A 15,738-nucleotide genomic window follows, 5' to 3' on the forward strand; every position below is an offset into this window, starting at 1 on the left:
TTTCTCTCCTCCTCTCAGTATTCCTCTCCTGCTCTCTGCCTCTTGTGATTCTCATCTCTCCCTCTCTTTTCTCTTACTCTCTCCCTGTTTGCCGCATCTTTGGTCCTCCTCTCTATCATTTCCATCCTCATCTCTCTCTTTCTCACTCTATTCCATTGGCATGACTGTAGAACAGGGTTGTAAAAAGCAATGACCATTTAAAACAAATGCCATGAACTCGCAAACAATATCTGACAAATCAAAGCCAGGTTAAATTCGGAGTGAAATGGAAATTCAGCATAGTAATTTATTTTCTAAATGCTTATTATAGATCATTTTGTGAATGATTCATCCATTTACATTTTTTGAAATTTTTTTATAACCCCTTTCAGTCAGGAATAAAACAAAATACACACATTATGGAACAAAATATATGTTGCTTTTGCAATTGCATCCCAATTTTAACCGTTAAAGCTCTCTGTCAGTCCCCGCCACCCCCCTTTTAAAAAAGGGGAGGGTTTTTCATCACTTTTGTCAGTGAGAGTGGTTGAGCTCGAGCACATCAAATGTGAAGCGTCTTGAAGGCATTTGATTGGTTACATATTGAAACCTTTGGTCCGGTTCCCCTGGACAAGCGTTAGATGTTTATATGAAATTTATATCTTCTAAATGTGAATTTAGTTGAAGTTTTGGTGCGCATTATGCTTACAGATATCCTAAACACTAACAATACTGATACTAACATCTAAAAAAATCGTTAAATTAATCTTTAAATGAGGAATGTTTTGAAAGTCATTATTACATATTGAGGTCTTAAGTTACCCATACCCATGGCTTGACATTGACATTTTTTGATTACCAGCCACTGTGGCTAGTGGTTTTCTAGCGTTACTAGCCACTCTGAATTTTCACCATTGCCACAATTTTGTTGTTGGGAAAATATATTTATATGCATAAATTTGACTTTGGCATGCTTAAATTACTTAATTTAGATAATAATAATGTTACGTCCACATGCCTCTTCATTTATTACACTTTTTTTGTGTTGTGTATAACCTTGCTCAATGCGCATGAGAAAGTGGTTGTGGTTTCACGGTGTTGCATTGGAATTAGTTCTTGATTCACCGGACTTTTCAGGACTCAACTTTAAGGATTTACCTAATTGTTCTCTGGTAACACCAAAAATAAACAAACAAATAACTAATTATTTCTTAGCTCCAAATTTTAACTAACTTAAAAAAAAAATAAAAACAAGAAAAATATAGCTGTATACATGCACTTTTTATTCAACAAAACCTTTCTTTTAAAAAACAACAACATTTTAAAAATAACTATATCTAAACCTATGCACAGTAGTCTGTCTAGGCTAGGCTAAAGGCCTCAGACCACCAGTTCACTATACATAAATGGGAAGTTAATCTCTTGATAAAGCAATGTTAATGTAAAGGATGATAGGATGATAGCTCCTGAAAGCAGCAGGACTGCGAGTGCATGAGTCCAGCTTTGTCCAGTCTATTTCAAAGAGAACTGATCGCACAAGTTGCTTTTGCATACACGTTTGCTTTACGCAAGGAAACGGGAGTGCGCAAGCTTTATACACTCTCACACACATCACATTAGCCGTGCGCGCGATACAAAACCCTCGTCAACAAGAAAAAAGCCTGCATCTCATCATGCGTGTGATCGTCCTCTCATTCGGTATTCACCTGCTTTCCTTTGCTCACGCGAACAGTTATTTTGTCAGTCGTGCTGCTTCTTGGTGAACTGCAATTTAAATATTATTTTCAACCAGCCAAAGTGGCTAGTGGGAGCAGCTTTCTAACCCGCCACAGCTGAAATCTACCCACATTTGGCAGGTTGGCAGGTGTTAATGTCAAGCCCTGCCCTTACCAATATTCCATTTCATTTCATCTCTTGAAACTTGTGAGGTTCATTGTGAGCAGGTCATTTCATCACTGTTATCAGAGGGCATATTTCCAGTATGTTCAGAATCTACAGCTGCTTGATATTGGAAAATCAAACATTGCGATATTAGTTTTTCTGCAATATATATATTGTGATATGAATACAATTTCATCAGATGACTTGAATACCTGGATTTGGAAAGACTTAGATTTTGTAAGGGTGTGAATCATGATCAAAAATTAAACAGATTGCAAGCAATAATAATTACAATAAAGCAATGAAAAAGGTAAAATCAACAGCGCTTTATGGTTTTCCGTAGAGTCTAGTTTGAAGGTACAGAAATTGAATAATGAAATGTGAAATAACTTTGGTGGCACGATTAGCTCTGTCACCTCACACCAAGAATGCCACTGGTTTAAGTCCCGGCTGGACCTGTTGGCATTTCTTTGTGGAGTTTGCATGTTCTCTCCATGTTGCCGTGGGTTTCCTCCAGGTGCTCCGCTCCCACCCCCCCGCCCCCCAAGTCCAAACACATGTGCTATAGGGGAATTGGATAAACTAATAATAATGTTTGATAATGTTTAAATAAACATTAGTATATTAATAATAATTATTCATTCATTCATTTTCTTTTGGACTTGTCCCTTTATTAATCCGGGGTCGCTACAGCGGAATGAACCGCCAACTTATCCAGCATAAACCTTCTTGCTGTGAGGCGATTGTGCTACCCACAGTGCCACCATGCTGCCCTAATAAACATTATTATAATTATTATTACATTATAAAGATTATAATACACTATATACATTATAAAAAATATTATTATAATTAATATAATAATAATAATAATAATAATAATGTTTGAAAACATATGCTGGAATAGTTGGCAGTTCATTCCGCTGTGGTGACCCCTAAAATAGAGGCTTAGCTGAAGGAAAATGAAGGAAGGAATAAAAAAAACTGTTTGTGCTGTTTGTGCTGATCATCTAGAATCCCAACTGAACATTGCATACTCTGCAATGTGACTGTTGCGGACACACACATTGCGATATCGATATCCATATTCGATATTTATCCATATTCTCAAAATTATAGTTTCCAGGGTCTGCACAATCAATATTTTGATATTTGACGGCATTCAACAGACCCTATTAATTGACAGTGACACTAATATATGATTGTGTACCGTTATGAACACTTCAGTAATGAAATTCAAGCTGTTTTAAGTTTTGCATATGATATACTTATTCATTTGCCTTATAGTAATTATGAGTGAAATATCACATCAGCATTGTGTATGAGACATTACTGTAAAGAATAAAAGTGAATTACATTTATTGTGTCATTATATTTTCAAATACATTACTCATGTATTTTAAAATACAAATACAAATACTAGTCTAATTCTGAAAGCCGCAGATCTGAGAGCTGTTAGGAAGTGGAGAATTTTCAGTCCATACTATTGTGGGGATATTACTGTAAACTGCAACTAAATCATTTTGACTAAGATATGTCATTAAAAACTGAAAGAGTACTGATGACTATACTTACTATCATTGCCATCTGAATAAACATAAACAAAGAACACTGATCACACATTTACCAAATCTGTAGAGACAGGAAAATCAACACAAACTGGAGCTGCGTGTGAGTGGAAAATCCGGATTTCACAATTTCCAGATGAGAAAAGCTCTTCCTTCTGTTCCTTACGAACATATTTTTGTTGCGTGTTAGCAGACCACTGTAATCCACACGTGAGTCCAGCTGTGTTCTCATTGTGGGGAAATAGAAAAAAACCTTTGTTACATTTATAAACAAAACACTGATCCCTGAACAATTCTTCTTCTTCTACTTGTTTGAATTACAGTTGGCAACACAACATGCCATCTCTCTGAACACTGTAACAGGTAAAATAGGTCTTTCAAGCTACAGTATATCATGCATATTAATGAAGTTGCATCTCATTCACAATAGAGTGCGCTGATTGGTTCAAACCAAGCCTTTTTCATGAATTAATGCTGAAAACTCAATGACATCACTTTGTACAGTACCGGCTGGTCGAGACGGCCAATCTCCACGCTGGAATTTACACAATGATCCTATTGCCGTGACGCAGCTTCAAAATTTATTTTCAAACCAGAAGAACAAATTTGCTCGAAACAACGCAAAGACAACCAATTTTTTTTTTTAGCATATATATTTGTTTCTTAATAGTGTTTTTAGCAACGTGGGACATGTACAGTTGAAGTCAGAATTATTAGCCCCCCTGAATTATTAGCCCCCCTGTTTATTTTTTTTAATTTTTCTGTTTAACAGAGAGATTCCTCAACACATTTCTAAACATAATAGTTTTAATAACTAATTTCTAATAACTGGTTTATTTTATCTTTGCCTTGATGACAATAAATAATATTTGACTAGATATTTTTCAAGACACTTCTATACAGCTTAAAGTGACATTTAAAGGCTTAACTGGGTTAATTAGGTTACCTAGGCAGGTTAGGGTAATTAGGCAAGTCATTGTATAATGATGGTTTGTTCTGTAGACAGTTGAAAAAAATATGGCTTAAACCTTAAAATGTTTAAAAAAAAAAAATTAAAATCTGCTTTTATTCTAGCCGAAATAATACAAATAAGACTTTCTCCAGAAGAAGAAATATTATCAGACATACTGTGAACATTTCCTTGCTCTGTTAGACATCATTCGGGAAATATTTAAAAAGAAAAAAGAAAAATAAAAGGGGACTAATAATTCTGACTTCAACTGCATATGACTGTCTCAAAAATGTGTGACCCTTAAAATGAGCATGCACAAGTCTGTTTACTAAGCATAAACAGTTTAAGACTCTAAAGTATTTTCCAGCATATTTTCTATACAGTAGACAGTCATTCACATCATATATGTTTTAAAAAATGGTAGCAGCATTTTCATTCTTTAGTAAATTTAACTATTTTTCACAGTGCTCAGCATAACTGAGTACAGCCCATATTGAAAACGAATATTTTCCTTCATTTCTCAGTGAATATGGGTAATATATATTGGTGCATTTAAACAAAACAGATTTATTAAACAGATATATTTATTACAATAATATTTTAATCACCAAACATATTGAGAAATTGAAAGATAATACAATTAAATTCAAGCAAAATATTGCAAAAAATATATATATTTAAATTACAACCTACTCCAGATTTGGCTTCAGTACTGACTAATCTAATGTATATGCACAAATATAATATTGTATAGCTTCCTAATAAAGATATGAATTTAAAAGAGAGATTTGTGAGGGGTGTGCTTGTATATGCTGAGCACTGTACTCAGTTTTGGTTGTATCAAAAACATGGTAAAATATCTGGTATTTTTTCGAACGCTGAACATACAATAGCCAGACTGCAGCATGTAAAAACGTTCTTCATGCACACAGGGTCTCTCCTCTGTCGCCCCTCTCTCTCATTTCCCCCCTCCAACCGCAGCAGCTCCACCTCTCCTCAGAACCACTCAGCGGTGATAAAGCATCCACCTCCCTCCTCCATCTACACCCTGCCCCTCTCTCTCTCCCTCTCCTCATTCCAGCATTCCCAACATCCATACATTCATCCATTCCTGGCTCTCAATGAAATGAACACAGACTGACTCTGACTGGCTGGAATCAAACCGGATTGGGCGCATGCTCTCTCTCTCTTTATCTCTCTCTCTCACACACACACACATACTCACTCACACACGTTCCCACAAACAAACAGACTCAGTCTCGCCGACTGCTCCGTGTCAGGCGGGCACACACACACACATGCTCATAGACGCACCAACACACTCTCAGTCATTGTCAATCTGAGTGGCTTCAACCTTGGGATGAGGTGATGTTTTGGGACAGGAAACACGGAGCTATGGGCAATTCCCAACGTCGGGCTAAAGGAAGGCATAAAACCAAGGGGGCAACAGGTAAAAGCACGCTCTTATGTATCTGTGTCACTACTACTCAAGACGTGTGCATGGATTTGTTTGCATATCATATCATATTTTACAGTGTGTGTGTGTGTGTGTGTGCATGCACGTGTGAGAAGATATCAAGTGGCGAATCAGCACTGCTGCTTTTTGACATTGGGTTCAAATCACTGTTCGCTCTCTCGTTATGACTCTTTGAAACCTCTTGCGCTTTCTTCTCCTTTACCCCCAAAAAGAAAGTGACAAGCCTTTAGAGCTGTGTTCCCACACAGGCGCAGGGCACAGCCGGAGTCAGAGAATCAGAGAGAATGAGGAACAAAATAAAAGATGAGAGACGGAAAGGGTGTCAGGAAATGGATTGGGAGGAGAGAGGTTTAAGACAGACGAGGAGTGATGGCAGTTGGAGAAGACGATCAGGATGGAGAGAGGGAGGAGAGTGTGGAGCTGTCACTTTGTCTCTTATCAGAGAATTAGAGAGGACACACGCATGCACACTGAACGGATACAAGAAAACATACGTCTTCTTTAACACTATCATCCTAGATGGAAGAATGCTCATGCTTTTCAGTGCTTTGCAGACACAAAAAGCATGCATGAGTCTAAAAAAATGAACCTTCCTATGGCACCAGCTGAGCATTGAAAAGTGGCTTGGGGTTATTATGGAGCACAATCAAGCTTGCATTTCTTTGTCTTTTAATGTTGATTGGCTGCTTTGTCAATCACTGGATGCTTTCAAATCTGATGCTTAAGTTTAGATTGATGATTGATGATTCCCTGCGTTAGTGCACACTAATTTAATCCACTTGAGTGAATCAAAACGAGTGAGCGAATTCAGGCAGCGCTGGAAGGGCTGTGGCTTTTGCATAGTCTGATCTCGCTGTTTATTAATCGTTTAGAACTGGAAATGAATGAAAACGGTTATTTTAGGCTGTGTCTTGTGAGTTAGCATCTATAAACTTAATTAAGAGATTTAATTCGAGCGACACGGTGGCTTAGTGGTTAGCACTGTCGTCTCACAGCAAGAAAGTCGCTGGTTCAAGTCCCAGCTGGCATTTCTGTGTGGAGTTTGCATGTTCTTCCCGTGCTCACGTGGGTTTCCTCTGGGTGCTCCGGTTTCCCCTACAATCCAAAGACATGTGCTATAGGCGAATTGAATAAACTAAATTGCCTGTAGTTTACATGTGTGTATGAGTGTGTATGGATGTTTCCCAGTACTGGGTTGTGGCTGGAATGGCATCCGCTGTGTAAAACATATGCTAGAATAGTTGGCGGTTCATCCCACTGTGGTGACCTGTGATGAATGAAGGGACTAAGCCGAAGGAAAATGAATGAATGAATTTAGCCTGCACAATATATATATATATATATATATATATATATATATATATATATATATATATATATATATATATATATATATATATATATATATATATATATATATATATATATATATATGTATATATATATATATATACATACAGTTGAAGTCAGAATTATTAGCCCCCCTGAATTATTAGCCCCACTGTTTATTTTTTTTCCCCAATTTCTGTTTAATGTAGAGAAGATTTTTTTCAACACATTTCTAAACATAATAGTTTTAATAACTCATTTCTAATAACTGATTTCTTTTATCTTTGCCATGATAACAGGACATAATATTTTGCTAGATAATATCATATTATTTTTCAAGACACTTCTATACAGCTTAAAGTGATATTTAAAGGCTTAATTAGATTAATTAGGTTAACTAGGCAGGTTAGGGTAATCAGGCAAGTTATTGTATAACAATGGTTTGTTCTGTAGACTATCGAAAAATATAGCTTAAAGGGGCTAATAATTTTGACCTTAAAATGTTTTTAAAAAATTAAAAACTGCTTTTATTCTAGCCGAAATAAAACAAATAAGACTTTCTCCAGAAGAAAATATATTATCAGACATACTGTGAAAATTTCGTTGTTCTGTTAAACATAATTTGGGAAATAATTAAAAGTAGATAAATTATTAATAAATTAATAGTAGAAAAAATTAAAAGGGGGCTAATAATTCTGACTTCAACTGTATATATATCAAAGTGAAATGATCATTATTGCGATAATACATGCAAAATCCAAATCTCAGAGAGGTGTGATAAATGAAATGTATTGTTAACACTTTAGCTTAGGTCACAATTCACTGCATTAATAAACCATTATCTAACACTACTGGCCTAATAAACTACCAACTATCTGTTTATTAATAGTTTGTAAGGTAGAAGATGGGTTTAGGTTTTGTCTTGGATTATGGATGCAGAATATGGTCATACTTTATCACTACTAAGAAATAGTTAATATCTTAATATTAAGCTGGTAATAAACCAGTAGATAATAGCATGAATTGTGACCATAAGTAAAGTGTTACCAATGCATTTTATGTGACAAGCATTTGTGTGTTTTATGGTTAGATGTTGAACCAAATTGGACTAATCAGATTACTATCAATCTGATCAATCAGGTCTTACTATTTTTATACCTTTGTTCCCATTAGGTGCTATTTTGCAATTATGCTAAGCACGCAGGAGTAAAGAGATATAGAAATAATACGAATCAGAATATCAGCCAAGGTTTTCAGTCATTCATAATGTGTTGAAGTCTAAATGTTTGCACCTTGACACAATTAAATCAGAAAAAGGAACATTTTCTGTTTATTTTAGTTTGATCAGTACATGATATTTAAAATACAAACGTAGTTTCTCTGTGGAAATGTCATATCACTAGAAGTAACGTTATTGCAATAGGACTACAGAACACTGAGATCATATTTTGTGTATTTTTCGAGCATCATGCAGCTTTAAATTTCCTTCATCAGGGGTCGCCACAGTGGAATGAACCGCCAACTCATCCAGAATATTTAGTTTTACACAGCGGATGCCCTTCCAGTACTGGGAAACACCCATACACTCTCACATTCACACATACTCTATAGCCTGTCTTTGGACTGTGGGGGAAACCGGTGAAAACATGCAAACTCAACACAGAAATGCCAACTCTCCCAGTCAGGACTCGAACCAGCAACCTGCTGTGAGGCAACAGTACCATTCAGGTACCTTTAGGGTACACGTTTGTGCCATACAGATGGATATTAGTACCTTTAGGGTACACTTTTGTGCCATGCAGGTGAATATTAGTACTTTTAAGGTAAAGTTTTGTACTATGCAGGTGGATATTAGTACCTTTAGGGTACACTTTTGTACCATGCAGGTGGATAGTAGTACCTTTAGGGTACACTTATGTACCATGCAGGTGGATATTAGTACCTTTAGGGTACACTTTTGTACCATGCAGGTGGATATTAGTACCTTTAGGGTACACTTTTGTCCCATGCAGGTGGATATTAGTACTTTTAGGGTACACTTTTGTGCCATGCAGGTGGATATTAGTAATTTTAGGGTACACTTTTGTGCCATGCAGGTGGATATTAGTACCTTTAGGGTACACTTTTGTCCCATGCAGGTGGATATTAGTACCTTTAGGGTACACTTTTGTGCCATGCAGGTGGATATTAGTAATTTTAGGGTACACTTTTGTGCCATGCAGGTGGATATTAGTACCTTTAGGGTACACTTTTGTACCATGCAGGTGGATATTAGTACTTTTAGGGTACACTTTTGTGCCATGCAGGTGGATATTAGTACCTTTAGGGTACACTTTTGTACCATGCAGGTGGATATTAGTACCTTTAGGGTACACTTTTGTACCATGCAGGTGGATATTAGTACTTTTAGGGTACACTTTTGTGCCATGCAGGTGGATATTAGTACCTTTAGGGTACACTTTTGTACCATGCAGGTGGATATTAGTACCTTTAGGGTACACTTTTGTACCATACACGTGGATATTAGTACCTTTAGGGTACACTTTTGTACCATGCAGGTGGATATTAGTACCTTTAGGGTACAATTTTGTACCATGCAGGTGGATATTAGTACCTTTAGGGTACACTTTTGTCCCATGCAGGTGGATATTAGTACTTTTAGGGTACACTTTTGTGCCATGCAGGTGGATATTAGTAATTTTAGGGTACACTTTTGTGCCATGCAGGTGGATATTAGTACCTTTAGGGTACACTTTTGTCCCATGCAGGTGGATATTAGTACCTTTAGGGTACACTTTTGTGCCATGCAGGTGGATATTAGTAATTTTAGGGTACACTTTTGTGCCATGCAGGTGGATATTAGTACCTTTAGGGTACACTTTTGTACCATGCAGGTGGATATTAGTACTTTTAGGGTACACTTTTGTGCCATGCAGGTGGATATTAGTACCTTTAGGGTACACTTTTGTACCATGCAGGTGGATATTAGTACCTTTAGGGTACACTTTTGTACCATGCAGGTGGATATTAGTACTTTTAGGGTACACTTTTGTGCCATGCAGGTGGATATTAGTACCTTTAGGGTACACTTTTGTACCATGCAGGTGGATATTAGTACCTTTAGGGTACACTTTTGTACCATACACGTGGATATTAGTACCTTTAGGGTACACTTTTGTACCATGCAGGTGGATATTAGTACCTTTAGGGTACAATTTTGTACCATGCAGGTGGATATTAGTACCTTTAGGGTACACTTTTGTACCATACAGGTGGATATTAGTACCTTTAATTTTAAGGTTCAGTTGTGTACCTTTAAGGCACTTTGAGATACATATTTGTACTTTTTAGGTATTAATATGTACATTTAGGGATCTTTTAAGAACAAAAATGTACCTTTAGAAAATGTAACACCCCAATGAAAGGTTTTGTAGCTTTATTTCTGAGAGTGTACAGTTAGTATGGTTCAGAGTCTGTACAATAAAGCTGGAAGGGCATTCGCTGCGTAAAACATATGCCGGATAAGTTGGTGGTTCGTTCCACTGTGGCGACCCCTGATGAATAAAGGGACTAAACCGAAAAGCAAATGCATGAATAAATTTTGGATCCTTTTTCTAATACATAGCCACTAGCTCTGAATTCACAGTCATCTGTCCTAGATGGTGTTATCGATGGCAGGACTAGCTCTCAAATATTGAAAGCCAAACAATAGTGATGTATGTGTGTGTGTATGTGTAATGCATGGAGTGCACAGTGCTCTGTACACACAATGCGTTCTATACACACATTGTTTTCATTCATACTTTTCTCAGCCACTCTGACGTCATGCTCTCAGCGAAGGGCCGTACCCTGACATGAACACAGAGAGGGAGAGAGAGAGAGAGAGAGAGAGAGAGAGCTGTGTGTGCTGTGTGAAACTGGGCAGTTGTTGTCATGGCAACGGACAGGTGGTATTGCCAGTCAATTGAGAGCCTGTTCGATGCCGCCTGTAATTGCATGTGTTCTCACACTGCGTCAGTGTCCCTGTGTCAACCTCTGAACGTCTGAGTTCACTTTACCTCATTGAATTGCATATTAAATGATCTTTTACTTGGGTATGAACAGAAATACCCCTCACTCGAGCAGATGATCAGAAAGACACGCCTGGCGTTCTTCACAGAAGTGTGTGAAAATACTTGTGAGTTTTGTACATCCACATGCTGAAGGCTGTTTTTGATCTCGCAGTAGTCGAAAGAATATTTAGTTTGTCTCTGGTTTATCACTTGTGAATGTTTTGCATGGAAACAGAGATAAATATGCCGTGAAAATGTGTGTTTTTGGTTTTGTGTGAGATCCAGTGTGACCTTGCATGTCACGAGCAGCTTGGACACATAAACACAGCTGTTGGCCAAACAGCAGACGAACTGTAAAAGGGTCTTTCAGTGTTTAGTGTGTAGTTCTTTATGTGCACTCGTGTTGTTTATGCAATTATGTTCATGTGATAACTGGAATGTGTTGCAACATATATCACTCACTAATTCTTTTATCATTTTAAATATCATCGCTTTACTGTCTTTATTTTAAAAGTGCAGTATGTAAGTTTGACACCCAGTGGTTGAACTAGGTATTACATTCGTGGACAAAACAAACGCAAGTGCAGGTTGCCAGATTGAGGACAGGAGCGAGTCTGATGATCGAGCCTAAAGGCTGATTTAAATGGTGTTCTAAATAAAAGTAACGGCACACGATAGAAGGAATAATTTCCATATTGAAAGTAGTTTTTGTTCTAACCAACACCTGAAAATTATATATTAGAAACGGCTTCTATTTCTCACAGCTGAACAGCAAAAAAAACTGACAATGATCACCTCAGGTACACCTCATGTGCTTTATTTAGTGTTAAATGCTGATAATGTGAATTTGAATGCCATGATTTTTTTATTGCCATACTACTGAAAGCAGCAGCAGATAGTTCACCTCAGATCTCGAAAATAAACAAACCGTTAACATTAAACTTTAGAACTGTGACTCAAATCCAGCACATATCAGTGATTCAGCATCCACATTTAATAATGTTAAAGAGGTTTAATATGAATTAATTAGATTATAAACCTTACCATTTCATGAGTAAGTGCATTATTCTGTGCTTCTGAATGGCTGTATTTAAATTTCTGTCATGTTTCGTTTGGTGCAAACAGCCAAATTGCTTATCACTGCAAATCTCATCATGTAGCGTGTTGTATGGATACAGAGTTTCAATGAAACCTGCTCACCTAATGTTTAGGTCTTTACACAATATTTATATAATTTGGCAATTAATAACCTCATGTGGAACTCTGAATCTGTGTCTCATTTCGGAGTCTGTTACTGTCCACCGGAGGTCACATTTTGGTCACGGCCGCACACATTAAGAGCCTCTCTTTTCAAAGCAGAATATCTGACTTTAGCATTGTTTTCCAGATAAACAAAAATGTTCACTTAGCATGCTTCCGAAATATCTGCAAACATATTATGGTATTTCTATGCTTTAGAAGAGTCAAAAACTTACATACAGCCCCTTTAATACTTATTAAATTGTCAAGTCACTTTAATGGATATTCAGCTATGAAGGCTGTTCTGATTCTCTATAGTCATTATTTAACTCAAATAGAAATTCATTGTTGGATCATTTCAGTTTAATAACAGTGGTTTCTGACACTTCATACTAACCAGCCCACCTCATTATTTTCATTCTTTTAAAATGTAAGAAGGCTTTGTAGTCTGTTTGAGCAGTCGCTCCATTTACTAATGGATTATTTGGTTGCTTCAGTTCAATTCAGTTGTAGGTAGCTCTACAAAAGGCTACAGTAGTCAACATTTGAAGTGGATCAAAGCCTTTAATCAAAATTGTCCTTAGTCAACGTGTATCGGATGTTCTTGTCTCAACTTTGAAGAACTTGATAATCAGCTCATGTCAGTTAAATTTTGGTTCAGTTCATTTCAGTACTGGTGCAGATGTTATAGATTAAGTTGTAAAATAATTCTACCGAGGCTGGATCACTGGTTCGAGTCCCGGCTGGGCCAGTTGGCGTTTCTATGTGGAGTTTGCATGTTGTTGGTATGGGTTTCCTCCGGGTGCTCCCGTTTCCCCCACAGTCCAAAGACATGCGCTTTGGTTAAATTGAATAAACGAAATTGGCCATAGTGTATGAGTGTGTGTGTGTGTGTATGTGTAAGTGTTTGTGCGTGTGTGTGCGCGCGCGCTTGAGTGTGTATAGGTGTTTCCCAGTACTGGGTTGCAGTTGGAAGGGCATTCATTGTGTAAAACATATCCTGGAATAGTTGGCGGTTCATTCTGCTGTGGCGACCCCTGATGAATAAAGGGACTAAGCCGAAGGAAAATGAATGAATGAATAATTCTACAGAGTATAGTGCCATCCTCCAGCTTACTTTAGTAAAGTTCAAATTCTCATCTGATGGTGATATTGTGGTTAACATCTATGGGTTTCTGCTTAAAGTTAAGAAACTTTAAGACCCCAACATAATAGGCAACAATGACAAGGCATGCTCATGACAGTTAAAATCTGATTTATAATCATGATATGACACATTATTATTATAAATGAGATTTTATGCATGCTCATAACAAATGTCATTCACTCAGTTAGGTTGTTTTAAATGCAAAGATGCCAATGTTTGAGATGTCTTTGTCATGACAACTTGGCTTTACCAAGATATACCAACATAACTTGTCAAAAATCTGTCATAAACATGATTGTCTTGAGGCCATTATTATTGTTCATGATGAATTTTTCAGATCATGTTTTTCAGTGGCAAAAACAATTAATCAATTCAATTCAGTTTACCTTTATTTGTACAGCGCTTTTACAATGTAGATTGTGTCAAAGCAGCTTCACATAGAAGATTATAGTAAATTGAAACAGTGTAGTTCAGTTTTCAGAGTTTAAGTTCAGTTCAGTTTAGCTCAGTTCAGTTCAGTGTGGTTTAATAATCGCTACTGAGAGTCCAAACAGTGAAGAGCAAATCCATTGATGCGCAGCTTTACACATCCCGAACCATGCAAGCTAGAGGCGACAGCGGTGAGGAAAAAACTTCAACAACTTCACCTCGAGAGAAACCAGGCTCAGTTGGGCACGACCATTTCTCCACTGCCCAAATGTCTTGTGCAGAGCTGCAGTCAAGGCGCCGGAGGCTGGAAGCTGGACCTCAGCGAAGACTCGTGCTCTCCACTCCTCCATGACCACCACAGCAGCTGCTCAGGATACAGCCTGGTCCAGGATAAGGAAACCTTGGGATCATCTCGTTGGTGGTCTTGGATCGAATCAGTGGCGCTGCATAGTCTGAGGGCCTCGAGATGAGTATCCCCAGGTGGAAATATAGAATAATTATTTGTCATTAAAATTTTCCAGGCTCATTCTGATTACGTACCCTCTATATACATTTCTGAAGAGGGTAAAATACACACTGGGACCTACGATTTTTTTGCAGTTTTTGTATTTGACCATCCACCAGAGGCCGCTGTATACGCTTTTTCAGATCTCAAATTTCCTTAAATCCACCAGAGGTCATTGTCCCATGACTGATTTACTCACTGACTGACCAATCGACTGACCCACCCTCCTCCTTCCCTAACCAACCATAGTGTTTTAAATAGCAATCCATAAAAAGAAAAGCCCTCGTCTGATTTTTACCACCTTCTTAGATTTTACCACATTCTTACCATGTTATTTACTTGTTTATTTAATTTTTTGGCTTTTTTTGTCTTACCTGCTTTCTGGAACCGTTTTTCACTGGACTCGAACCCCATTGTTGTGTTCAACTCCTCTCTGAGTCTCAAGGCCACCAATGTATGTTTTGAGTTACTGGACAAACTGGTAACAGCGGAAAAGCTGTTCATATGGAGGTAAGCGGTCAGCTGGAAAGCGCAAAAAGGAAGGGTGTCTTACTGCCCGGTAGCATTAGTTTTAAAGACGAAATGCAGCTATACGTACTTCAGGCTACATAATTCGCGATCTTGAGAAATGTACAGTATGTAGGGCTACGCACGTTTTCAGAATGAGCCTATGTTGCATAAAACTGTCAATAGTCTGACAAATAATTTTATAACATCAATATTAATATTTAATGACATTTATTGTAATTTAATTTAATGTAATGACAAATTCGTAATTTGTAAATACAAAATTTGTACCACAGTAGTTGAGGTCAGGAAACATTTATGATGCTGTTATAAAATTCATAACCTATTATAATGGCCTCATGACAGTCATGTTTATGACTGATTTATGACAAGTTATGTTGTCTTGATAATGTCAAGTTGTCATGACAAACACAAAGACAGGTTATGACGTATTTGTTTTTGTTGAGTTGTCATAACAACAACATAGGCTTATTCTGAAAATGTAGCCCTATATACATTTCTGGAGATCGCGAATTATGTAGTACGAACGCTATGGGCGGTTTGATGCCGTTCCTTTTCACGCTTACCAGCTGACCACTTACCTCCATATGGATGGCTTTCCTGCTGTTACCAGTTTGTCCAGTTAGCTTGACATGTATGTCGGCGAACTTGA

At 37.4% G+C, this 15,738-nt stretch overlaps 1 protein-coding gene across 4 annotated transcripts in view; it reads left to right on the forward strand.

Annotated features, from left to right (window-relative positions):
• Window positions 1-15,738, forward strand: part of nhsl2 (NHS-like 2) — a 140,623-nt gene that overhangs the window by 58,421 nt on the left and 66,464 nt on the right. Inside the window, exon 1 of one of the 4 annotated variants that reach the window (XM_056462119.1) lies at window positions 5,518-5,830. The exons of the other annotated variants lie outside the window; for them this stretch is intronic. Within the exon in view, the coding sequence (XP_056318094.1) occupies window positions 5,749-5,830 (82 nt within the window). The 5' untranslated portion in view covers window positions 5,518-5,748. Of the gene's footprint in view, window positions 1-5,517; window positions 5,831-15,738 lie in introns of those variants that run through there. 4 annotated transcript variants of the gene reach the window in all.

The sequence above is a fragment of the Danio aesculapii genome, chromosome 7 (assembly GCF_903798145.1).
Source record: "Danio aesculapii chromosome 7, fDanAes4.1, whole genome shotgun sequence".
Lineage (NCBI taxonomy): Eukaryota > Metazoa > Chordata > Actinopteri > Cypriniformes > Danionidae > Danio > Danio aesculapii.